Source organism: Capricornis sumatraensis, chromosome 4 (genome assembly GCF_032405125.1).
Source record: "Capricornis sumatraensis isolate serow.1 chromosome 4, serow.2, whole genome shotgun sequence".
Classification (NCBI taxonomy): domain Eukaryota; kingdom Metazoa; phylum Chordata; class Mammalia; order Artiodactyla; family Bovidae; genus Capricornis; species Capricornis sumatraensis.
This window is the reverse complement of record NC_091072.1, coordinates 157237252-157262451: the sequence shown is the minus strand read 5'-3', so window position 1 is coordinate 157262451 and position 25200 is coordinate 157237252. Positions and strand designations below refer to the sequence as shown.

At 48.3% G+C, this 25200-nt stretch overlaps 1 protein-coding gene across 2 annotated transcripts in view; it reads left to right on the top strand.

Moving 5' to 3' along the window:
* The first annotated feature begins 3403 nt into the window (after positions 1-3403).
* TCF20 (transcription factor 20) overlaps positions 3404-25200 on the top strand; it is a 50155-nt gene continuing 28358 nt past the window's right edge. For both annotated transcript variants that reach the window (XM_068971593.1, XM_068971592.1), the window contains exon 1: positions 3404-9082. In XM_068971593.1, coding sequence (XP_068827694.1) covers positions 3404-9082 — 5679 coding nt within the window. The remainder of the gene's footprint in view (positions 9083-25200) is intronic.

The following is a 25200-nucleotide window of genomic DNA, read 5'->3' as shown; positions in this document are numbered from 1 at the left end:
GCTAAGGGTTCTTTGCTTCCTGCTGCTGCTGCTGCTGCTGCTAAGTCACTTCAGTCGTGTCCGACTCTGTGCGACCCCATAGACGGCAGCCCACCAGGCTCCCCTGTCCCTGGGATTCTCCTTTGCTTCCTAGCAGTGCTTATTTAGGAAAAATTTGGAGCAAGTGGCAACATTGTTTATATATTCAGTTTTCAGAAGCCTGATTTTATTTGCAGAATGATTAATTAAACTGCATGTAAGGTATTTATTTATGGAGAGATTATCTTTCAGGAAGCTTTCCATTAAACTGCCAGATTTAGTCTTTTTGTTCTGTTTAAGCCGTGCATACTCAGACAGTCGTGTCTCTTTTGTGACCCCATGGACTGTAGCCGGCCAGCTCCTCTGTCCACAGCCTTTCAGCTGCCTTTTATTATGTAGAGAAGGCCTTTGGCTCTGAGAGCCAGGGTAGAAGAACACCACAAACAGGAAAGATAACCTGTGTGGACAGAAGCGGTGCTGATTATCTGAAGTCCTACCCAGGTGGCTTATTCAGGGGCTCCTTATGAGAGGGAAACAGAGAAGGTGGAGGCACCCACTTTCCAGGCTGACGTGTAGCTGGACCAGTGCACTTGTCACTGACCACGTCTTCCGTCCTCTGGTTTGTAGTGCTGAGAACACGGCCTGAGGGGCAGACTGCCCGGCCAGCCTTGTGAACTCTGGGCTTCGGTTTCCTCTCCCGGAAGATGAGGATACTGGTCTTGTGAGGATTCGATGAGTTGGTGCTTGTAAAGTGCTGGTCCAGTGTCAGGCACTGCAGCAGACTCTCCAGTAGGAATTACCTGGTGCCCAGCAGGTCCACTGCAACACAGAGAACAGCAGTCCGGGGAGGCTGAGAAGCGGTTTCCTTTAGATGCTGAGATTATTTGTGCTTGAAAGTTTAAGGGTGACTTTGCGTCATGTGATCATATCATCAAACTTAATATCCAAGTAGCAGACTCTTGTCTAGCTGTTTAGACTTAAGATATTTCAGGAAGAAGTGGCTCAAGCTTTTCAGACTTTGGAGTTACCTGACCGTCTTCAGCTCTGATCCCTCTTTGCTTTTTGCAGTCTCCTCACATGTGGACTTGAGTTGGGCTTTTTCCCCCTGGAACTGGAGAATTTTACAGGCAGAGTCTTAAGCGTCATCTGGCTTTCAGATCCGTCATATTCTGCCTTCCCTTCCTGCCCTCCTCTCAGCCAGTGGCACTCTGCCGCCACTGTATGGAAGCTGGAGCCCGGCTCTCGAAGGCTGACAGCACGCCTGCCGTGTGCTCCGTACTGTTCCCATGACAGGGGGATTGCAGCAAGGCATCGCATCTGCCCTTGGGAGTTTGCGTTTTGTTGGGGTGGGGGCTGTGTGTCTGTGCTTGTTGGGAATGAATGCTGCGGAGGAAAAGTAGCCGGGGAATCAGGAAGGCCCAGGTGAGCGTGTGGAGGAAGCTGTTCTTTAATAGGCTGGCCAGGGGAAGGCCGAACCGGTTAGGGAACGTTTGTCCAGGGGCTGGGGAGGAAGTAGAGGGGCCAGCTGGTGCCTGGAGGAAGAGCTAGTAAGTTTCCGTGTGGAAAGGCTGGTGGCCTGTCCCAGAAGCAGGGAGGTGCCAACAGAACTAGAGCAGAGAGCGGCAGAGGAGGAGGCCAGAGAGGCTGTGAGGCGAGGGCAGCCCTCCTGGGCCAGCTTCGCTTGGGATGTGATGGGGAGCTACTGCAGGGCTTGGACACAAGGAATCAACTTAATCTTTAACAAGGACCGTGGCCTTTCCTGCTGGCAACTTCTTTTTCAGCTCCCCTGAGAGGGAATTTAAAAGGTAGGAAAACTTTGTCTTAACCTACCCATGTGTGTTTTGTAATTTCTGTTTGAATAATCGATTTTAAAATCCTTTGGAGCAGTTTGGCCTTGTCTTCTTCATCTCTGACTCTGAGAAGGAGACAGGCCCAGGTGAAAGGCAAAATAAAATCAGCTCGTGATTAATTGTGTAAGAGGAATATCACATTACATGAGAATTACATTGAGGAAGGGAATGCAGTGTTGACCGAGGCAGATGACTTTGGGAAGAGTCTGAGTCCTAAGCTCAGTGGAGTCTAATTTGCCTCTGTATCTTTTGCTGCCCTCCTGTGTGACTTGTTTGAATCCCCTCCTTCATAGGAATGGCCATAGTAACTTTGTGAACACTGTTGGCGAGTCAGAAACCACATGGGGGTCAGAGATGCAAAAACTTCTTGCACACCTCTGGAAAAATCTGGAAGAATCATCACTGCTACTTTGGCTGATTTTGCGTGGGAATTGAGGATGGGGGCATGGGGTGGGGTGGGGGGGGCGGGTCTTGGGACATATTTAAGTGTCAAGAAGAGGTTAACCCCCTAAGATTTTATGTCTGGCTGAAGCAGTAAGGCACCCATGTGGTGATAAGAGTTGAGTGTCCTGGGGTCACCCAGCATCACAGGTTGTTGGTAGATATAGTAAACCTGCAAGATCATGCAGGATATACGAAGGATATACGAAGCTGACTTCTGTTTTAAGTCGGGGAGGGAATAGGCCAGGGGAGTGACTGCCTCGTCATTATGTGAGGCTCTCACGTGATGTTCAGTGATCAGTCTAATACTATGTGGAACAAACTAAATGACTGTGTTTTTTTCTCACCTCTCCCCCACCATAAATGGAAGACTTATTGTAAACTAGCTGGGTACTTTGTTGACAGTGGTGATATAGCCCCGTATGGTAGCCCAGCTGGACGGGGGCGGGGCTCCTTTGTTTGGGGCGAGGTCCTTACTGCAGTGAAGTGTGCTGTAGTTTGTATTTACCCAGAGTGCTTTCTTTTCCTGCTGCCATAGACTTTGGCCTCACACTTATGGCCATTTCTCTGTGTATTTGCGTCTTTAGAAACGGATAGGATAAGAAATAGGAAAGTGAAAGTTGCTCAGTTGTGTCCAACTCTTTGCAACTCCGTGAACTATATGGTCCATGGAATTCTCCAAGCCACAATACTGGAGTGGGTAGTCTTTCGTTTCTCCAGGGAATCTTCCCAACCCAGGGATCGAACCCAGGTCTCCCACATTGCAGGCGGATTCTTTACCAGCTGAGCCACCAGGGAAGCCCAAGAATACTGGAGTGAGTAGCCTTTCCCTTCTCCAAGGGATCTTCCCAACCCAGGGATCAAACCCAGGTCTCCTGCATTGCAGGCAGATTCTTTACCAGCTGAGCCACCAGGGAAGCCCAGATAAGAAATAAAGAAGATACAATTAACTTCACCTGGGCATCTGAACTTCCGTGTCCCCTCCATCTCTAAACTTGGCTTTGTTTGTCCTGGGGAGATGCGTGTCTAATGCCTCTCTTTTCTCCTTCTGGTTCCAGGAGGGCTGCTGGCCTGCTGCTGCGCTGCTGAGCAGTATGCAGTCCTTCCGGGAGCAAAGCAGTTACCACGGGAACCAGCAGAGCTACCCCCCGGAGGTGCACGGCTCATCCCGGATAGAGGAGTTCAGCCCTCGCCAGGCCCAGATGTTCCAGAATTTTGGGGGTGCTGGTGGTGGCAGCGGCGGCAGCAGCAGCGGTGGTGGACGACGAGCAACGGCGGCGGCGGCGGCCGCGATGGCCAGCGAGACCTCTGGCCATCAGGGCTACCAGGGCTTCAGGAAGGAGGCTGGAGACTTCTACTACATGGCAGGCAACAAGGACCCCGTGGCCGCAGGAACCCCGCAGCCTCCTCCGCGAAGGCCTTCCGGGCCAGTGCAGAGCTACGGACCCCCCCAGGGGAGCAGCTTTGGCAATCAGTATGGCAGTGAGGGTCACGTGGGCCAGTTTCAAGCACAGCACTCTGCCCTTGGCGGTGTGTCTCATTACTCACAGGATTACACAGGGCCGTTCTCTCCGGGGAGCGCTCAGTACCAGCAGCAGCCTTCCAGCCAGCAGCAGCAGCAGCAGCAGCAGCAGCAGCAAGTGCAGCAGCTGCGACAGCAGCTCTACCAGTCCCATCAGCCCCTGCCGCAGGCCGCCAGCCAGCCGGCGTCCGGTGCCTCCCACCTGCAGCCCATGCAGCGGCCCTCAGCTCTGCCGGCCTCGGCTGCCGGCTACCAGCTGAGAGTGGGGCAGTTCGGCCAGCACTACCAGTCTTCTGCCACCGCCGCTGCCTCCTCCTTCCCATCGCCGCAGCGTTTCAGCCAGTCCGGGCAGAGCTACGATGGCAGTTACAGTGTGAACGCTGGATCACAGTATGAAGGGCATAACGTGGGCTCCAATGCACAGGCTTACGGAACACAATCCAATTACAGCTATCAGCCTCAATCTATGAAGAATTTCGAACAGGCCAAGATTCCACCAGGGACCCAGCAGGGTCAGCAGCAGCAGCAGCAACAGCAGCAGCAGCAGCAGCAGCAGCAGCAGCACCCCCCTCAGCACGTGATGCAGTATTCCAACGCCGCCACGAAGCTACCCCTGCAAAGCCAGGTCGGGCAGTACAGCCAGCCCGAGGTTCCCGTGAGGTCCCCCATGCAGTTTCACCAGAACTTCAGCCCCATCTCTAACCCTTCCCCAGCTGCCTCTGTGGTTCAGTCTCCAAGCTGTAGCTCTACCCCGTCTCCTCTCACGCAGAGCGGGGAGAACCTCCAGTGTGGGCAAGGCAATGTGCCAATGGGCTCCAGAAACAGAATCCTGCAGTTAATGCCTCAGCTCAGCCCAACCCCGTCGATGATGCCCAGTCCCAACTCTCACGCTGCGGGCTTCAAAGGGTTCGGGCTGGAAGGGGTGCCTGAAAAGCGGCTGACCGATCCCGGCTTGAGTAGTTTGAGTGCCCTGAGTACTCAGGTGGCCAACCTTCCTAATACGGTTCAGCACATGCTACTTTCCGACGCCCTGACCCCTCAGAAGAAGACCTCCAAGAGGCCTTCCTCGTCATCCAAGAAAACAGACAGCTGCCCAAACTCGGAAGGCTCCTCACAGGCCGAGGAACAGCTGAAGTCCCCGATGGCAGAGTCACTGGATGGAGGCTGCTCCAGCAGTTCTGAGGATCAAGGCGAGAGGGTGAGGCAGCTGAGCGGCCAGAGCACAAGCTCGGACACCACCTACAAGGGCGGGGCCTCGGAAAAGGCAGGCTCCTCACCAGCACAGGGCGCTCAGAACGAAGCCCCCCGACTCAGCACCAGTCCCGGAGCCCGAGAAGAGACCGCCTCGCCGGGTGCCAAGGACACACCACTGTCATCTGAGGGCAACCCGAAAGCCAACGAGAAGGCAGTCGGGGTGATTGTCTCCCGGGAAGCCATGACAGGCCGGGTGGAAAAGCCTGGGGGGCAGGACAAGGGCTCCCAGGAGGAGGATCCTGCAGCCACACAGAGGCCGCCCAGCACCGGTGGGGCAAAGGAAACCAGCCACGCATCACTTCCACAGCCAGAGCCGCTGGGAGGAGGCAGTAAAGGAAACAAGAGCGGAGACAGTAACTCCAACCACAACGGGGAAGGGAATGGCCAGACCGGGCACCCCGCAGGGGGCTCTGGTTTCACAGGCAGGACTGAGCCCAGCAAATCTCCTGGAAGCCTGCGCTATAGTTACAAAGACAGTTTTGGGTCAGCCGTACCGAGAAACATGAGCGGCTTTGCTCAGTATCCTACAGGACAAGATAAAGGGGACTTTACCAGCCACGGGGAGCGAAAGGGTAGAAATGAGAAGTTCCCCAGCCTCCTGCAGGAGGTGCTTCAGGGTTACCACCACCACCCCGACAGGAGGTACTCCCGGAGTTCTCAGGAGCACCAGGCTATGGCTGGCAGCCTCGAAGGAGCCACAAGGCCTAACGTCTTAGTGAGTCAGACCAATGAGTTAGCTAGCAGGGGCCTTCTGAACAAAAGCATTGGGTCCCTGTTAGAAAACCCCCACTGGGGTCCATGGGAAAGGAAGTCAAGTGGCACAGCTCCTGAGATGAAACAGATCAATTTGGCTGACTATCCAATTCCCAGAAAGTTTGAAATAGAGCCTCCGTCATCAGCCCATGAGCCCGGGGGTTCCCTCTCTGAGAGAAGATCAGTCATCTGTGACATTTCTCCACTAAGACAGATTGTCAGAGACCCAGGGGCTCACTCGCTAGGACACATGGGCGCCGACACCAGACTCGGGAGGAATGAGCGTCTCAATCTCAGTTTAAGTCAGTCAGTCATTCTTCCAGGTGGGCTGGTGTCCATGGAAACAAAGCTGAAATCCCAGAGTGGGCAGATAAAAGAGGAGGACTTTGAACAGTCCAAGTCCCAAGCTAGTTTCAACAACAAGAAATCAGGAGACCACTGCCACCCTGCTAGCATCAAGCATGAGTCCTACCGAGGCAACGCCAGCCCTGGAGCGGCGACCCACGATTCCATCTCAGACTACAGCCCGCAGGACAGCAGACCCACACCAATGCGCCGAGTCCCCGGCAGAGTTGGCGGTCGGGAGGGCATGAGGGGTCGGTCCCCTTCTCAGTATCATGACTTTTCAGAAAAGTTGAAGATGTCCCCTGGGAGGAGCAGAGGCCCAGGGGGCGACCCTCATCACATGAACCCACACATGACCTTCTCCGAGAGGGCCAACAGGAGTTCTTTGCACGCCCCCTTTTCTCCCAATTCAGAAAGCCTGGCCTCTGCTTATCACACAAACACACGTGCTCATGCTTATGGGGACCCCAGTGCAGGTTTGAATTCCCAGCTCCATTACAAGAGACAGATGTACCAACAGCAGCAAGAGGAGTATAAGGACTGGGGCGGCAGTTCTGCTCAGGGAGTGATCGCTGCGGCTCAGCACAGGCAGGAGGGGCCCCGCAAGAGTCCACGGCAGCAGCAGTTTCTTGACCGAGTCCGGAGCCCCCTGAAGAATGACAAAGATGGCATGATGTACGGCCCACCGGTGGGGACGCACCATGACCCCAGCGGCCAGGACGGCGGGCGCTGCCTCATGTCCAGTGATGGTCTTTCTAACAAAGGCCTTGAACTGAAGCACAGCTCCCAGAAGTTACAGCAAGAATCTTGCTGGGATCTCTCTCGGCAGACTTCTCCAGCCAAAAGCAGCGGCCCCCCAGGAATGTCCAATCAGAAAAGGTACGGACCACCCCACGAGACCGACGGACATGGGCTCACGGAGTCTACGCAGTCATCCAAACCGAGTAACGTTATGCTGAGACTTCCAGGTCAAGAGGATCATTCTTCTCAAAACCCCTTAATCATGAGGAGGCGTGTCCGTTCTTTTATCTCTCCCATTCCCAGTAAGAGACAGTCACAGGACGTGAAGAACAGCAACACTGAAGATAAAGGGCGCCTCCTTCACCCGTCAAAAGAAGGCACTGACAAAGCATACAATTCCTATGCCCATCTTTCTCACAGTCAGGAGATCAAGTCCATCCCTAAGAGGGAGTCCTCCAAGGACCTTCCGAGTCCAGATAGTAGGAACTGCCCTGCGGTTACCCTTACCAGTCCTGCTAAGACCAAAATCCTGCCCCCGAGGAAAGGCCGGGGGTTGAAACTGGAAGCTATCGTCCAGAAGATCACATCCCCAAACATTAGGAGGAGTGCGTCCTCGAACAGCGCAGAGGCCGGGGGAGACACGGTTACTCTTGATGACATCCTGTCTTTGAAAAGCGGCCCTCCGGAAGGTGGGAGCGGTGCTGTTCCGGACGCTGAGCTGGAGAAGAGAAAAGGCGAGGTGATAGCTGAGCTGGCCTGTCCCGCAAGCCAGGAGCTGAGCGGAGAAAAGCCTCTGGCCCGGTCTTCAGAGGAGTGGCGCGGTGGTGGGGACGACAAGGTGAAGACGGAGACGCACCCTGACGCCGTCGCCGCTGGGAAGGAGCCCCCTGGTGCCATGGCATCCGCAACCTCACAGAAGCCTGGGAGTAACCAGGGGAGACCAGACGGGCCCCTGGGCGGGACAGCACCTTTAACCTTTCCTGACTCGAAGAGCGCACCTCCAGTGGGCACGCTGGCTCCCGAGGCAAACCCCAAGGCTGAAGAGAAAGAGAGCGATGCCGTGACGATTTCCCCCAAACAGGAGGGCTTCCCCCCAAAGGGTTACTTCCCCTCAGGAAAGAAGAAAGGGAGACCCATTGGTAGCGTGAATAAGCAGAAGAAACAGCAGCAGCCCCCGCCGCCACCCCCGCAGCCCCCTCAGATACCAGAGGGCTCTGCTGATGGAGAGCCAAAGCCGAAAAAGCAGAGGCAGCGGAGGGAGCGCAGGAAGCCCGGGGCGCAGCCCAGGAAGCGGAGGGCCAAGCAGGCCGCGCCCATCGTAGAGCCCCAGGAGCCGGAGATCAAGCTGAAGTACGCCTCCCAGCCCCTGGACAAAACCGACGCCAAGAACAAGTCTTTTTTCCCTTATATCCACGTAGTAAATAAGTGTGAACTTGGAGCCGTGTGTACAATCATCAACGCCGAGGAGGAGGAGCAGACCAAACTGGTGAGGGGGAGGAAGGGCCAGCGGTCCCTGACGCCTCCGCCCAGCAGCACCGAGAGCAAGGTTCTCCCAGCCTCGTCCTTCGTGCTTCAGGGCCCCGTGGTGACAGAGTCTTCTGTGATGGGGCACCTGGTTTGCTGTCTGTGCGGCAAGTGGGCCAGTTACCGGAACATGGGCGACCTCTTTGGACCCTTTTACCCCCAAGATTATGCAGCCACTCTCCCCAAGAATCCACCTCCCAAGAGGGCCGCGGAAACGCAGAGCAAGGTGAAGGTCCGGCACAAAAGCGCTTCGAACGGCTCCAAGACGGACACTGAGGAGGAGGAAGAGCAGCAGCAGCAGAAGGAGCAGAGGAGCCTGGCTGCGCACCCCAGGTTTAAGCGGCGACACCGCTCGGAAGACTGTGCCGGAGGCCCCCGGTCCCTGTCCAGGGGGCTCCCTTGTAAAAAAGCCACCACCGAGGGCAGCAGTGAAAAGACTGTTTTGGACTCAAAGCCCTCCGTGCCCACCACTTCAGAAGGTGGCCCCGAGTTGGAGTTACAAATCCCTGAACTACCTCTCGACAGCAATGAATTTTGGGTCCACGAGGGTTGTATTCTCTGGGCCAATGGAATCTACCTGGTCTGTGGCCGGCTCTATGGCCTGCAGGAAGCGCTGGAAATAGCCAGAGAGATGGTGAGTAGGAGAAATCCCCCTGCCGTGGCTCTCGGTTACTTCCTTTGGGTTCTTTTTCTTCCACCTTCATTTGTTTCAGCCGTACTTTTTATTCTTGCAAATCACACGGTAGTTCCTCCACAGTAAAGCCCCAGGATTGATGGTCAGCACAGGGGACACAGCTGGTGCTTTGTGATGGCTCTGAATGGAGTGTAACCTTTAAAAACTGTGAGTCCCTGTGTTGCATGCCTGTAACTTACTAATACAGTGCATCAGTAATGATGAAGCCCCCAGGCCCGAATGCGGGACAGAAAATGAAGTAATTGAGACATTTGTTTAGCTTTTATTTTTATCAGTAATTTGTGTTCACAGGTTATACGGGTCATATTAGTCTCCTCCTGCTCATTAAAACAAACATCAGTGTTTCACCCCTTCTCAAACCTGTCCTCTGCCAGTTTCCTTTGTCTCTGAGCAAAATAAGCTTTTACTGCTGCTTGAGTTATCTATGGATCTTTTTTTTCATTCTTCAACATCTGTCTCTGTAATATTGATGAAATTAATACTGTGGTTGTAACTTCTTTAAAAATTTTTTACTTCCCGAGAACTACTAATTCATGTTTTTATTTGCTTTTTATTTTCTTGGGCCACACATTTCTGATGCAAACTTTGCAAGGGGATTTTTGTTCTTCAGGTCTGTTTTGTGTCTTTTTCTGGGGCATTCATCATCATCATCGTCTACTTCTTTGCTCTGTTGAACGCTGTTTTCTTACCCATGTCTTGCCTTACTTGATCTGGGCCACATTTAATGGTGTGCGTCATCCTTTAGCATTTTCATGAGAGAAGGGATGCCTGGGAGGCAGTATGTTGAGATCGTGTGAATCGGAATGGCTTTTTTCCATCTTCTTGTTTAACAGAAGGTTGCTTGGGTATAGAATCTAGTTGTCTCTCACTGTCTTGGTTCCTGACCTGTTCTCTAGTTCCTAGAGAAGCAGGTGTTACAGTTGACTGGAACTGCTCTCATTTTCAGGCCTTAATTTTGCATTGAGTCTTTCTCCTCTGAAAGTCTGAGGACCTTCTCATTTCCCTAGAGTTCTGAAATCTCAAACGATAGGCCTTTGTTGGCCTTTTCATGTACTGGGTGGCTGCTATGAGATCATGCCATCTGTAACTCATAGCTGTTAGATCAGGAAGATTGTCAGGTGTTATTTCTTTGATAATTTCCTGTTTTCTCTATTTTCTCCTTGCTGGAATTCTTATTAGGAATTGTACCTCCTGACTTAGCCTTCTGGCTTTGTCTTTTCTTTCCTGTTCTGTGTTCTAACTCCTTTTGTTCTGATTTCTCCGTGCTTTCTTCAGCTTAATCTGATCAACCTTTTATTTATTTATCTTCATTTCTGATATTTTCAATAACTTTTTTCTTCTCTGTTTCTCTGAGGGGACAGTTACCTGGCTAAGGTGGGGTAAGTAAGGGACCTGCTGCTGCTGCTGCTGCTGCTAAGTTGCTTCAGTCGTGTCCGACTCTGTGCGACCCCATAGACAGCAGCCCACCAGGCTCCCCCGTCCCTGGGATTCTCCAGGCAAGAACACTGGAGTGGGTTGCCATTTCCTTCTCCAGTGCATGAAAGTGAAAAGTGAAAGGGAAGTCGCTCAGTTGTGTCCGACTCTTAGTGATCCCATGAACTGCAGCCTACCAGGCTCCTCCGTCCATGGGATTTTGCAGGCAAGAGTACTGGAGTGGGGTGCCAGGGACCTAGCTCCTCATAAAAACTTGGAGCGAATGCTCTGGTTTCCAGCCCTGTCTTACACCCCCGCTTGCTGAGCGTTGCAGTTCCCGGCTCCCGGCCACGAGGTGACTGGCTTTCAGCGGCTCCTCTCCTGCGCGCGTTTTCTGCTTGCGTTCTGTCAGCTGAAGCACTTGTTCTGTCTATTCTGTTTCTGGTTTTTAGAACTGGGACATCTCCTGTGCGTTGTTTGTTTCCCTGCCCTTTCTTCATGTCCTCCTTAATTTGTCTATTCCATTGATAAGTTTATCCTTTTTTTTGTTTTAATGGAAAGGAAACAGATGTGTACATGTTTGTTAGTCTGTGATGTATAGTCAGATGAGAGATTTTTGTGTTGGTTTATGTTTAAAACGTACTTGACACAGGTACTGGTGACTTGCAGCCATACTTAGTAAGTGTCCTATCAGCCAAGACCATGGTATTCTTGGGCACTTTATACTGTCCTCTCCCTCCCGCTACGCCTTCCCCACAACACTCTGCTTTATCACTGCATTATCCCCAGAATTCATAACAGTGTCTGAGAAAAAGGGAGTACTTGGAAACTATAGTCAAGGATGTAATTAGTGTGAAATTTACAGATATTTTAGATGAGAACATTCTGATTCTGCCTCACAAGGATCTCACCTTCCCCTCTTAGACCTTTTCCCTATCCCCTTACTTCCTCACAGGATTTTTTCCTCTCCACCATCAGTGTCACTCCCAAACCCCAAGTTTGAAGTAGCTTTGGTTCTTAGACACGCAGCTTTTTTTTTTTTTTTCCTGATCACACTGCTTGGCTTACAGGATCTCAGTTCCCTGACCAGGGGTTGAACCTGGGTCACGGCAGTGAAAGCCCAGAATGCTAGCCACTAGGACGCCAGGAAACTCCCCCACAGCGGCATTTGTGACAGTCCTAAAGGGACATAAAACTTAAGACCCTTAAGTATTGGGTTGCCAGAAAGTTCTTATGGGTTTTCTTGTAACAAATTTTTTGGCCAAGTCAGTACAAAATTCTTTAGTTGGTTCTGAGCGCTCAGTGATCTATTAATCATCCTCTTGCCCAGTTGATGGCCAGCTTTCCTCTGAAGCTTACAGTATTTGGTGGGCTGGTTTGTTGTTAGTTTTTGGTGTGTGTCCCTGTCCAGTTGATGGCCTGAATCCTAAATCAGCAGGCTAAATCCTTCTCAGCAGATCACTAGATCCTCTGTCTCAGTTCAAGCCTAGTTCATAGAAGGTAGAGAATACCCTGTAGTGATGTGCCCACCCTAAATCACAACCCCCTCCATCTTCAGGAGTAAGGAATTCCTAGTCAGGAATCCTGTCTTCCAAAAGTACCAGTTTAGTCTTCTACTTGCCAGCTTTGATATCCCAAAATAAAATCCGGAACATTATAATTGAAACAAATATGCTGAATGTAAGAAAGCAGTCTCTTTCTTTAACCCATTCCTCATATGGTTTAGATAACATGAAGCACATTAGGTAGAGAACATTGAAAGTAGTTTTTGCTTTTTAAAATATTAATTGCAGCCTTAATTGTCTCAGTTGGAATGTTTCACTTAAAGGTAAAAGGCATGAAAACAGGTTTTTTTTTTTTGACCCTACACTTCTCTTTACAGTAGAGACCCGAACTTAGACCTTGCGGTTCCACGGTGGCGCCATCAGGACCGCAGGTTCCACTGTCTCCTTTAGTGACAGGTTTCATAACAGTTGACCTACTTTTGTTTTTTAAAATTGAGATGTAGTTGACATATTGAATGTTATATTACTTTCATGACCAATCTCTTAAATAAATCTCTTACTGCCGCTTTATCTTCTTGTATTGTACTCACTCTACCAGTGCCCTTTAAGAATATTACATTTCTCTTCCCTTGATCCCATTCTATCTTTTACATCCCTCTTTTAGAACAGAATGCCAGCTTGGTATATTGAGTTTAGTTTTTCAGTACCCTGCACATCTGTTTTATTCTCACAAGCCTCCCAGTGAGATAGGAAGAGAGAAGACACCAGTCCATTACCCTCAGAATACAGGATGGCTTGGATTTAGTGACACATGCCGGGGAAGTATTGCCCCCAGTGATGTGTTGGTTTTTTAAATGTTTTAAAAAGTTATGCTTCTTGGCTCTTGGAACTGATGTTCCACTATGACTGCGAGATCCTTTTCAGTTTTATTTGTCTAGCTTTTATTCTCCGTAATGTACTTGAGAACAAATTAAAATGACACTAACTACACTAACTTGACTTCTCTTATTTAATTTGATAGATGCTGTTTCAATTTGTCAAGGTCACTTTGAGTCTAGTTTTATCTGAGGTTTTAGCAGATGCCTTCAGTTTTGGTCTGCTCGTAAGTGTGTTCTCAGTCCTATCATGTTGAGATAAGGCCACATATTTGATTAAAGATCCATTTTGACCTGGGTATTTATCAGGTGTTTTGACAAGTGTGATATTTTCACAAAATAACACAAAGTCTTCAAAACACACTAGTTCCTCTCCCTGTAAGCCTAAGTTACACTAACCTGAAAACAGCTGAAAGCTAGAACATTCCTGTACAAACGGCTTTCACTCTCTGCATTTCTGAGTGTCTATAAGTAAATAAGGGGCAGTAATAATTGCCCTCTTACATCTAACAGGTTAACATCCCCTTAATTTACTTTAAACTGTGACAAAAAACGTAATTTGAAAAGTGTAAAAGTACTAATGCGTTGATTATCTTGAACATGGAATTGCATGTTAAAATGTCAAAAGCGGGTTAGTCAGTTTCTCCTGTTATCTGTAAAGACATTCTCCCATATTCTCCCTGAACCCCATCTGTGTGCTCCATAAGCCAGCAGCCTCGCAAGGGCACGGCCACCAGCCCAGGTCCTCCTGAGCCTTCCTTTGGCTCCTGGCCTCTGTCCTCGGCTCCAGTCTCCCGCTTCCCCTAGTGACCGTGCCTGCCCGTTGCCCCTGCTCTGCCCCTGCGGTCTCCTCTCCGTCTCCCTCATTCCTGCATTATTCTCTGTCCTCCTCCTGCGTCTTCCTCACTCCCCCCCTCCCCACCCCCGGTGACCACAGCTGGCACAGCCTGTCCACAGTAACATTAAGGCACCAAGGTTTGTTCATCTCTCTGTCGCCGTGTTACCATGCAGCAGAAGGTTGTATAATTATCTTATTTCCTATTTTTCTTAACATTTTATCCATGTGATAGATATCTCTTTTTCTATTCCTACATGATGGCCTTGAGACCAAACCTCCAGAGAAAGGGTTAATTTTCTTTCAGAATTTGGCTTTTCTGAATTCTAGGGAATCTCCTATGAAACTTGGAAGTTTTTAATCTTATTGATTATATTACCTTACACATTGGAAGAGTTTTCCTATGGTCTATTTCTTTATTTCTTTTAGGGGTGGAGGGATGATGAGAGAAGCTTTACCCCTAATTTTTAAATAAAACTTATAAGGCTCAGACTATTCTTTGAAAATGCTGCTGCTGCTGCTGCTGCTGCTAAGTCACTTCAGTCATGTCCGACTCTGTGCGACCGCATAGGTGGCAGCCCACCAGGCTCCCCCGTCCCTGGGATTCTCCAGGCAAGAATACTGGAGTGGGTTGCCATTTCCTTCTCCCATGCATGAAAGTGAAAAGTGAAAGGGAAGTCGCTCAGTCGTGTCCGACCCTCAGCGACCCCATGGACTGCAGCCCACCAGGCTCCTCCATCCATGGGATTTTCCAGGCAAGAGTACTGGAGTGCTAAAGGACCATAAATAAGAATATTGACAGGTCACTGTATATTAGGCTGAATAATTCATCCCTGAGAGGTTAAACTAGGTATTGTTAAAGAGCTCACGGGGTCAAAGAGCACATAAAAGTTAAGTATTCATTTCAGTTCAGCACGTCTCCGGGTCCTTGTTAGAAAGCCAGGAGTCTGACGTTAGGGTGAGGTGAGGGCCTTGGTCCCTCTCAGGTGAGGGGGCTCGGCCCGGTCCCATGGCTGGGGTGTGAACAGCAGCCCGCGCAGGGGCTCCTGGACTCCGTCAGGGAGGCCTGCGTGCTTCCTGCAGAAAGCGCTGTGTCGCCCAACACACCCCTGCGCGAGGGAGGTGCGGCTCCCGCGCCCCCCAGCCCTGCCCTCCCCATGCCAAGGCCAGTTTTACAGGACCCTGAAGGTCACAGGTGCAGGCCAGTGTCTTCCCATCTTCCCATTTATTGGAAAGAAGTCTGAGAAGGGAAAATCCAGTCAGCTTAATGGTTGCCCTCAAAGACCCTCCTCCCCTTCCTGCCTTCGCCGTGTGGCTCAGCCACCGCGCGTGTGTGTGGAGGGGTGTGTGGAGGGGGCTAGGTCAGCCCTGGAATCACGTTGCTTCTGGGGAATTTCCTAGCTGGTCACTTGCTCAAGCCACTGACCTCTGTATTTCACTTTCCTCATCTGAAATATGGAAGCAGACGGCACCTGCCGTAAATCAGTTTGTCCTGAGCATGAAACAAGGTGCTCTTTGGAAAGTGCCTGGAGAAGGGCTCGGCATGTGCCATGGCCTGGCGTCTGCCCTCGAGCGGCATTCTCACGTGTTGTTTTGGCAAAGTTATATTCCCGTTGTGAACTCAGTAAGTGCTGGTTTGCATCGTTTCATCCTAGCACAATTGGTGGTTCGTCCCAGCAGTGTCCAGAACATATCCTCCTGGATAACAAAGTGGCCTTGCACATAAAACAAACAGTTTCTCCTCATTTTTATTATTCTTGTGGGAGGCTCTAGTTTGAGAGGAGCAGGGATTCTGGTATGTAAGGTGCAGTATTAATTACTGTCTCATGAAATAGCTTTAGCCCACATGAACACCCTCAGGAGTTAGACTCCTCAAAGGAGAGGAGCAGAAGGAAGAGAATAAAATCTGCCTGCACACTAAGTAAAAGCATTAATATTCTTGTGAGTTGGTAAATTTTGATAGTGATTACCTAAGGCCACAGTAAAGAGTCTACCTAGTAATAAAGTTCTTGGAATAAGCGTTTTTGATGGGTCAGCCCTATAAACGGAGCTGCAAAATAATTCATGGAATGATTTAGGACAGCCACACTCCGTCTCCCACCACAAATAGTTAATATGTGTCATATATATGGATGGTGGAGGCCTCTGTCGTAGCCTTTAATTTGTGGGCAATGCAAATCCACTGACAGTTACTAAGTGTGTATCATATGCTCAGGTGTGTGTTGCATGAAAGAGACTCGGGAAGGACGTGGGGAGAGATGAGCACGCTGACAGATGAGAGGCTGTGGCTTTAATTTACACAGGAGACGGCAAGGGCTGAAGAAGGGGTGGTGAGGAGTCAGAGGAGGGGCAGGTGCTAACAGCATTCCAGAGTTTAAAGTGCATAGCATCTAGAAACTGACTAGACCTGGCAGGTGAAAGAAAGTGAGGTCAGTGGGCATTGTGAGTGTGAGGAGGACAGCAACCACAGAGAGAGAGAGGTTGAGAAAGAGGAGGGTGATGTTCCGCTTTGTGGCAGATGGGTAGCAGACCGGAGATGCTGGTACGAAAGCAGTTCACATGAGTCAGCACTCTAGGCCTCCTTAATAAAGACTTGTTGATTTGTATTTAGCTTTTTGAGTTAATATGAAAACTAGAAAACTTTTCAATCTAAGTTGCAAGAAAGTGGAGGGAAAATAGAAAATCATGAAATCTGTGTCATTTTTTAAAAATCTCATGTAGCGAACGCTGAAAAGGTGTCAAAGAAAGAAATTAAGCTTATCATTGTAATCATTGCCTAAAATATGATTGTGGAGGGCTGGGGTGGGGCAGAAGGGGAAATTTGCTGGTTTTGGTTTTTGAATAATTTTTTCCAAGATACTGACATTATAGACAACACAGTGGAATACCGAATTGCATATAGTTACGGTGAGGAAGGGCTGGCTGATAGGTGGGTCTGAAAAAGGCTCTGTGGTGCACGGAGGCACCCATATTCTCAGAGTTCCAGAATGTAGCTTAAGCCTTCTGTGTATTGAATTGAGACTAGGCAGAGTGCATGCGCTTTACCAGTTGGTCCGTTGGGCTCTGAGGCTGTGTCCATGGACGGACACTTGCCTTTTGAGGGCCTGAGGCTGCTGTGCTCACAGGAAACATGGAAGAGGGCGGCCGGAGAGAGAACCGGGCAGACTGGCCTCGGGGCCTGGAGGAGGCACCCGGCAGGGTCCCTTACTCCCACACTGTGCAAATATGAAATACCATTTACAAAGGTGTCACTTATCTGCATAAAGGTAAATAATAACAATGTTAATGTCTGTTGTTTTAATGCTGTAATTTCTGCAAGTGTTCTTAGACTCTTGGACATTGAGGTTTCCAGCTAGTTTGCTATCCGTATTGTTCAGTCGCTCAGTCTCTCTTTGTGACCCCATGGGCTGTAGCCTGCCAGGCTCCTCTGTTATGCAAACAGATGAGTATACATTTCTATTCATGGAGTTTTATTTAGGGGAAATTTTTAAGATGTCCACTACTGAATCAAAAAGTGACCATTTTATGGTTTTTGATAGGCATTATCTTGTGGTTTAACTGAAGAGGATCATTCCAAACTGTGATCATCCCTGTGAGTGTATGTTTTACTACAGTCTCATGACATTGGATATTTTTAAAATTTGTTTTATTTATTCTTTTTAATTTTATTTCTTGTATTGGTGGTATGGCTGTTTCCTGCTCTAAAGCTTTATGCCTGATGATTGTTAATTTAGAACTTGAAAGTTTCTCCTCAGGGTGTTGCCGTTTTTCTGTGCATCTTTTTCCCAGTCTGAATAACTTACCTGGAAATGTAAGCTACCTGTTACCTGGAAATGTCAGATGTGTGAAAGCCCTTTCTCCAGGAGCGCCACCTGAGTGAGGCATCAGGGGGGCTCTTAGATGGTTTTCTCATCTGTAAATAGGAAGATGACAGAGGACTGTTGGGGTGAAATTAACTTCGCTGGAGATCAGGTAGCTTGCTTGGTGGGTTCCAGACTATTCCTAGAGGCGTTTGAGTTGTGGTTTTTAGACAAAACAAGTTCTGTGGGCTGATGTCAGTCCTAGAAGGTGTCCTCCCATGTCATTTTAGTAAAGATGTGTTCCTGTCGTTAAGCTTATTGGGTAGAAGTCAAACTGAAGAGAAAATTCAGCCCTTTGGGACCCTGTCCCAGGAAGCCAGGTGTAGTCTGTGTATGCTTACAGCTGACACTAGATTTGAGTATATCCACAGCACACTGCAGTCAAGTCACGTGCCTCGTGAGAACAGGACTAAAGAACTGCCACGTAAGCAGACACCTGAGCTGGGGGCAGCAAAGTCACAGACGTCGAGTCTGAAGTGACGCTGGTGCATTCTGGGGGAGTGCCTGCAGTGATGTCAGCCTCTCTTTTTTTTTGGAGTCTAGTTGATTTATGACATTGTGTTAGTTTCAGGTGTACAGCCAAGTCAATCCGTTATACATTTATATATATGTGTGTGTGTGTATATACAGCCACTCTTTTTAGAGTCTTTTCCCATACAGGTCATTACAGAACATTGAATAGAATTCCCTCTGCTACACAGTAGGTCCTCATTAGTTATCTGTTTTATGTATAGCAGTGTGTATATGTCAAACCCAATCTCTGGTTTATCTCCCCGGCTTATCCCCTGGTAACCAAAAGTTTGCTTTCCTACATCTGTGATTCTGTTTCTGTTTTGTAGAGTTTACTTGCACCCTTTTTTAGATTCTACTTATAAGCGATAGCATACGATACTTGTCTTTCTCTGACTCACTTCAGGCAATGTGACAGGCTCTAGGCCCACCTGTGTTGGTGCGAATGGCATTACTTTGTTCTTTTTGTGGCTGAGTAATATTCCACTCTGTGTGTGTGTGTGCGTGTGTGTGTGTGTGTGTGTGACGTCTTCTTCATCCATCCTCTGTTGATAGACACTTTGGTTGTCTCCATGTCTTGGCTGTGTGTGTGTGTGTGTGTGTGTGTGTGACGTCTTCTTCATCCATCCTCTGTTGATAGACACTGGTTGCCTCCATGTGTTGGCTGTGTAAACAGTGATGCTGTCCACACTGGGGTGCATGTATCTCTTCGAATTGTGGTTCTCTCTGAATACATGCCCAGGAATGGGATTGCTGAATCATATGGTCACTCTGTTTTTAGTTTTTTAAGGAGCCTCCATACTGTTCTCCAAAGTGGCAGCCCCAGTTTACATTCCCTCAGGCAGTGTAGGAGGGTTACCTTTTCTCCTGTGACATCAACTTTGAAGGCATTTAATTTCTTATCTGTTTCACTAAGCAGCTAGTGGAAGAGTTTTAGGAAAATGTATGTTCATTTAACAACTGTAAGGCATATTCACTGTGACTGGCTCCATGGAGATGCCAGGTGGTTCCAGACTTGGAAAGTAGTCTAAGAAGTTTAAATCTTGGTTCAGACGGGTGTCAGATGTAGGTCCTTGGTTTACTTAAGTGTGACTTTGTTTTTTCATTCAAAAATTGCTTTACACTAATTAAGGTAAGGAATAGGATAATTGCCAGATGGTTCTCTCTGCTTGTTTCTTGATAGAGTTCTCTCTGGAAGAAATCAAAATATATTAATGCCTTGAGAAGGCAGCCCCTGAGGAACGATACGCAAAGCCACCGTGTGGTTGTAGGTGGCATCCTTGTGAATGCTGCTGCTGCCGCCTCCTGGCAGGCAAGGCCCTGCAGTGCCTCAGACCTTTCCTCAGGAAAGCCCCTCCCCTCCAGGATGCTGCCTCTCCAGCGGGGGAGTTCCACCTACCCCACCCCCACTTTGGAAAAGAGAGAGTTCCTTTTAAGGTAAATATGCCAACAGGATCTCATTGCTCAGTTCTGGAAGACACTCCATTCACAACCTTCCCAATTAACTCTCAGAAGCCCAGGAAATGACCCAGGTACTCACACACAGAGAGAGACACACACACACACACAGAGAGACACACACACATAGGCAGCGAATACCAGTTGTTGCCTTTAGCTCCTTACTTTGCCTTGGGAATTGTGAAGCCCCATTTTCTGTTGTCTTTTTGTAATGTCACTCATGGAAGAAAACCCGTATATATGGTGGAACCACACTTCATCACATCCCTGTTCATCACATCACTTCACAGGCTGCCCCAAGAACAGGGACCAGCGGAGAAGGGAAGAGGCCCTCGGATTTAGCCCACTGATGCCTCTGAAAACAGGAAGAGGCTGTTGGGGAGCATTTTGTAGATCTCATTTTTCCCTTCATCCAAATATTGAGAAGGATTGAGTTCTTGGGAAATTGTAACAGAACACAAGTCACTTTAGCCTATCCCAGCCTCATTATTTTTCTAGTCTCTTCCCCCCATCATTTCATTTTTTTAAATTTATTTTTTAATTGAAGGATAATTGCTTTACAGAATTTTGTTGTTTTCTGTCAAACCTCAACATGAATCAGCCATAGGTATACATTATCCCCTCCCTTTTGAACCTCCCTCGTGTCTCCCTCCCCATCCCACCCCACTAGGTTGATACAGAGCCGCTGTTTGAGTTTCCTGAGCCATACAGCGAATTCCCATTGCCAGCCTAATTTCTTAACCTATGAAGTGGAGGTGGAAACTGAGCTACCTTGTCAGATTGTTGTAGGGATAAAATATGTCCACAGTCACTTGACATTAAAAAATGGCAAAATGGTGGTGGCAAAGGTAGTTGTTGAATTTAACTAATTGTGACCTTGGTCGTATAATTTCCAAGTTCCCGTTTCCTCCATCTGCTGAAGTGAGCAGTGGCTTCTTGCTGAGTATCTTCCTGCTCTTGAAGAAGAAAAGTATCCCCATCCATGAAGGTGGAGTGAGCCAATAGCTGTTGGACTTCCTTGGGTGGAAGAAACACTGGGCTGCTGCATGTTCAATCTTTCTGGGTGGTGGCGATGCCAAGGCAGGTGGCAGACTGGAATCAACCCTGCAGACTCAGTGCTTAGCTAGTTGACTAAAGCTTGATCGTAAGCTGGTCAGTTAACACGGTCGCAAAGTTTCCTTGCTAGGTTTGGGCCAAGTTTTCCCTTCCGGTGCAAGGTTTCTGGGAAGAATAGGCCCTGTCTCAGTAAGTGGCCCTGTGCAGCTCACTCAGAGTGTTGGTGGGATCTGCCTCTTGCATGTGGAGACCAGTGACCCTGTGGATGGTTACACTGGCTTAATGTGCTTAAATATGCCAAGACGTCCCCATTTTTAAAAATTCCTTTCTGCTGGCACTGTGTCCCTGTGTATAAGTGCTTCTGCCCTCTGTGCCTGTTCAAGCTGCCCTCCGCCTAAAGAACCTGCTGCTTCCAGGAATAGGGTGGCCTTGCCTGGCAAGATCTGGACTTGCAGAAAGAACTCCGTTGTTCCGTTGGGGAGTCAGGGATGGATGAGGTAGGGGCAGATCTGGTCAAGAAGATATAAACAAATGCAAGTAGGGAGAGAGGCAGTGAAATAAGGGGAAAGATCTCCGAGAGTTTGGAAGATCTTCGGAGATAGAAGTTCCAGGATAAGCTGGGCAGGTTTGAGATGTTGTTAAAGGAAGCCATCTTTCCTGCCGCTGAAATGATAAAACAGGTAAACACGAGCCCCTCTCTAGATGCATAGACCCAACTCCTGGGTTGGAGGAGCCTTGGAAAGAAGCGGGAGTCACTTTCCTACCAGGTAATTTCTTTTAAAAGATGCCTTTTTAGATTCAGAAGGCAGTCATTTCTCCTTGCGAGCCAATCCACTCTTTGAGCAAGGAGTGAAAAATAAGCTAGTATGTAGTCTTCTTTTAAACTGTGTATGAGCATTTATCTGTGCACTTAGAGAAAAGTCTTTCTTCTCACTGGGCTGCCAAGTGCTCCTCCTCCTGCTGGGCTGGCCTTTCTCAGGTTCTCAGCTGCTGTTCAGAGCAAACATGCTAATTACTGCCTCAAACCTCCTTTCTAACTTCTTAAAGGGCACACATCCCTTTTCTTCCTACCATGTGGAGACTCCCCTTAGACAAACTATATAATGTTCTCGACAGAGTTACAGCTTTCTTCTCCAGATATCAAAGAAAGCCTCTGATTAGAATTATTTTAATGGAGTATATGTACCTGTGGGTAGATAAAATGCAAACTATGTTTCAGGAAAAATCCAAAGTCTGGTTAAACCAAAGAAACTTCACTAGTGAGGCCAGTTTCGGCTTTCTCTTAAGTGGAGTTATGAAGAGTACATGTTAACGTAACAATATACAGTTCAAGAGCAGGAGAAAAATGGTCGAACCCGGCCTTTTATATACTTTAATATTCTAGAAGGGGGTGGGGATGAAGGCTGGTTTTAACTAAAGTCGTGGTGAGTGGATGTATTTTCTTGGGAAACCTGCTTTGTATTGCTTTGACTTTGCCTCTGTAAATGTGTTATTGCTGAACCTGGCGACTATAAACACAAGAGGATTAGAGTTAGACAGGAAATTATAGAACATTTAAAACCCACAGTGAATGGCCAGTGTCTGTGCCCACCACAGCCACATTTGAAGTTCATACCACATGCGGTAATTAAAACTTTCAACTTTGTGGGCATCTTGGTAGAAATAATTACTAGGACCTGTACTAATACTAGTACATGTTTAGAAAACATTATCGATGGAGAGAAAAAAAAAAGTGGTTAAGAAGAAGAATGTGCCTGGCCGGTTTTTAAAAAATGCTATTGTAATAAAAAGATACACGTTCCAAACCAGTGCTTGAGCGTGGCAGCAGTGCTGGGCAGGCACTGGCGGCGCGCTGTTCCGGGCTTCCTGCTCCTGGGTGTCTGCGCTGCCGCTGCCCAGCCTTCCGGGCCGGCCCACAGGCCTCTCCCGCTCGGGGCTGTCCCGGGAACGCCGCTGGGCCATCTTTTGCCCTTCTGTTTTTATGCAGTGTCTTAGGAATCCCCTCCACTTCATTTAAACAGATACTCTTTTCTTTTTTTCCTTCATTGTCAAGCATGTTCTGGGTTGATTGGGGAGACTTTTGGTTTGTTTTTCTTGTTAATTTTCTTGAAAGATTTTCCATCCTCCTCCTTTTTTCCCCATCTGGGTATTGTTCCCAGTTTACTGTTGGGGTGGGGGGAAAATTTGAGGCTTAAGCTAATGAACTGGCCCCAGGCTGGTCTTGCGGAGGAGACGGGTAGCCGGCCCGGCCCTGGAGGCCCTGTGGAGTTCTCCTGTGGAGTTCTTCGCTGCCTGCCAGTCCACCAGCACGCAGCTTCCCTGCGCAGCTCGCCCCAGGAAGGAGCTCGGAGCCTCCTCTCCTCGCCCGCTGTCTCTCCATTTTTCTCTTTTTGTGTCTTCTCTCTCTTTAGGCTGCCTGTATTTGAGGCAGGAATGGAGAGAAAGAGCCCGCTGTATGTAAGGCAGGCAAATCCAGGAGATGTCAGCAACGAACCAGAACATGTCTTTAACTGGGTTTTTTTTCCTTCTTTCCACTTCAGGATAAATAAGAAAATGATCAGGAAAAAAGCTTACTAGCAGGGATTTATTTTTAAAAGCAAGGTTTAAGTTATATCTGAGAGCCACTTTGATTAAAAAAAAAAGCCTAGTCTCTACCTTGTACCTTACAAGACTGTCCCTAATAATAAAATTGTCCCTGGGGCAATAGAGAATAATTAGTTTAATTCAAAATAATGTAGACCCATGTGTTCCAGAAAGGTTTCTAGTTTTACCTTCAGTTACCCAGAAAATGTCATTTGGAATTAAACCTTTTCCTCATCATTCCAAAGTCCAAAGCATTCTCTTCTTAAATGGACTTTTTCAAAGGCCCCTTGTGTCCTCCCCTCCTCAGAATCCAGCTACACAGATGCTGGAAGGGCTCCCCTTCCACCATGCCTGCCCAGTAAGGGTTCCCCCACTTCTCCACACACACCTAGGACCCACGAGACACATCTCAGACCCCTGTCTCAGAGCTCCATGGCTGTCGCTTATCACCAAATCCTGTTGATTTTATCCCAAAATCTCTAAATGCAGCCTCTTGAATGCATTTCTGCCCCCACCCCCCATACCCAGACTCTCCCATGACACCCCTAACTCAACAGTGGGCCATCTTTGATCCCACCTTCCTGCTCATCAGCTCTCCATCCTTTCAGAACCTGCTCCACTGTGTCAGCCCTCCACACGCACAAGTGCTTGCTCCTACAAGGCAGCTTGTTCCTTCTGCCCTGACATCTGAGTGTTTTCCTGAGCTGCCTCACTAAGTCAGGGACCCCAGTTCTAAGCCCTAAAGTACTATTTATATCTTGACACATCACAATTTTGGAGTCTTACCTGCAAGCCCTTCTGTAAGTCCCCCCAAGGGCAGGCTTTTGATCTTCACTTCAGCCCTCTTGCCTGGCACATAGGCAGGTAAAATTTGTTGCATGACTAGAAAGGAAAAATAATTATATTTCTGAAGTTCATACCATTTAAGAAGAATATCAAAGCAAAGGCCACTGATAATCAAAGGCACCTTGAGAGTCTCTTTTCTTTCAACCTTTAGAGCAATCGAAATGTTAGAGGGAAAGATAAGGAGTAGAGAAAACTTGAGCCAATAAAGACCAAACTAATTGGGTTCTTACTAATTTCCTTCTAACCCGTGTTTCCAGTTTCTCGGCTTTGCAGTTTTACGCTGTAGACGCAGAATTGACATGTTAATAAGGCAAATTAAAAGTCCCAAGAGCAGCTCATTACGAAGTCAGAATCCTTTCTTCATTTTTAGTAGAGTAACTCGTATTTAGTAGAGTAACTTATATTTCATGATTCTGTAAAGAAGTACCAGCCTGGGTTTGTATTGTCAGCCAGTGGTTACTAACCTTTGCATCTGATGGAAGTACAACAGATGTGCCTTACTTCTAACACACTTAACACGTGAGAATCCGGACTTGTAAAACAGCAACCACAAGAAAAGATATGTATGTGATAGAATCTTCTAGAGAAAAGACATCCTTCCCCAGCTGCGTCCTAATGTTTTCATTATTTGCTTGCTGAATGATAAAATGAACAAATCCGTCATAGAAAAGCGTGTGCACTGTAATATTTTCATGTGCTCAAGGTTGAGGGTAAATTCTGGCCTCTTCTGTTTGGCAGATGAAGTACAAAAAAATAAGAAAGGACAGAAAAACAGTCCTTAAATCTCACACCTTGTACCGTGATGCAAAGCATCGTAACTGCAGTGTAAACCCATCTGCAAGTCCAAAGACAATAGGAAGGGAACTCGGGACAGAGGCCAGGGCGGTGCTGGGAGACGCTGCCTCAGCAGCAGCACCTTGATTTTGACCTTGGTCACGTTGTCTGTGTTGTGCTCCACTTCTGAGGCCAGTCACCCCACCCCCAACCCCCACTCAACCACATTTTTTATAGGTTTATAATGTGGTTTGAAAAGCTTTTTCAGAGAAACTAATATTTTTCAGAAACTATTATTTTCAGCAGCAGAACCATTCATTTTGACTTGAATTTTTATGGGAGG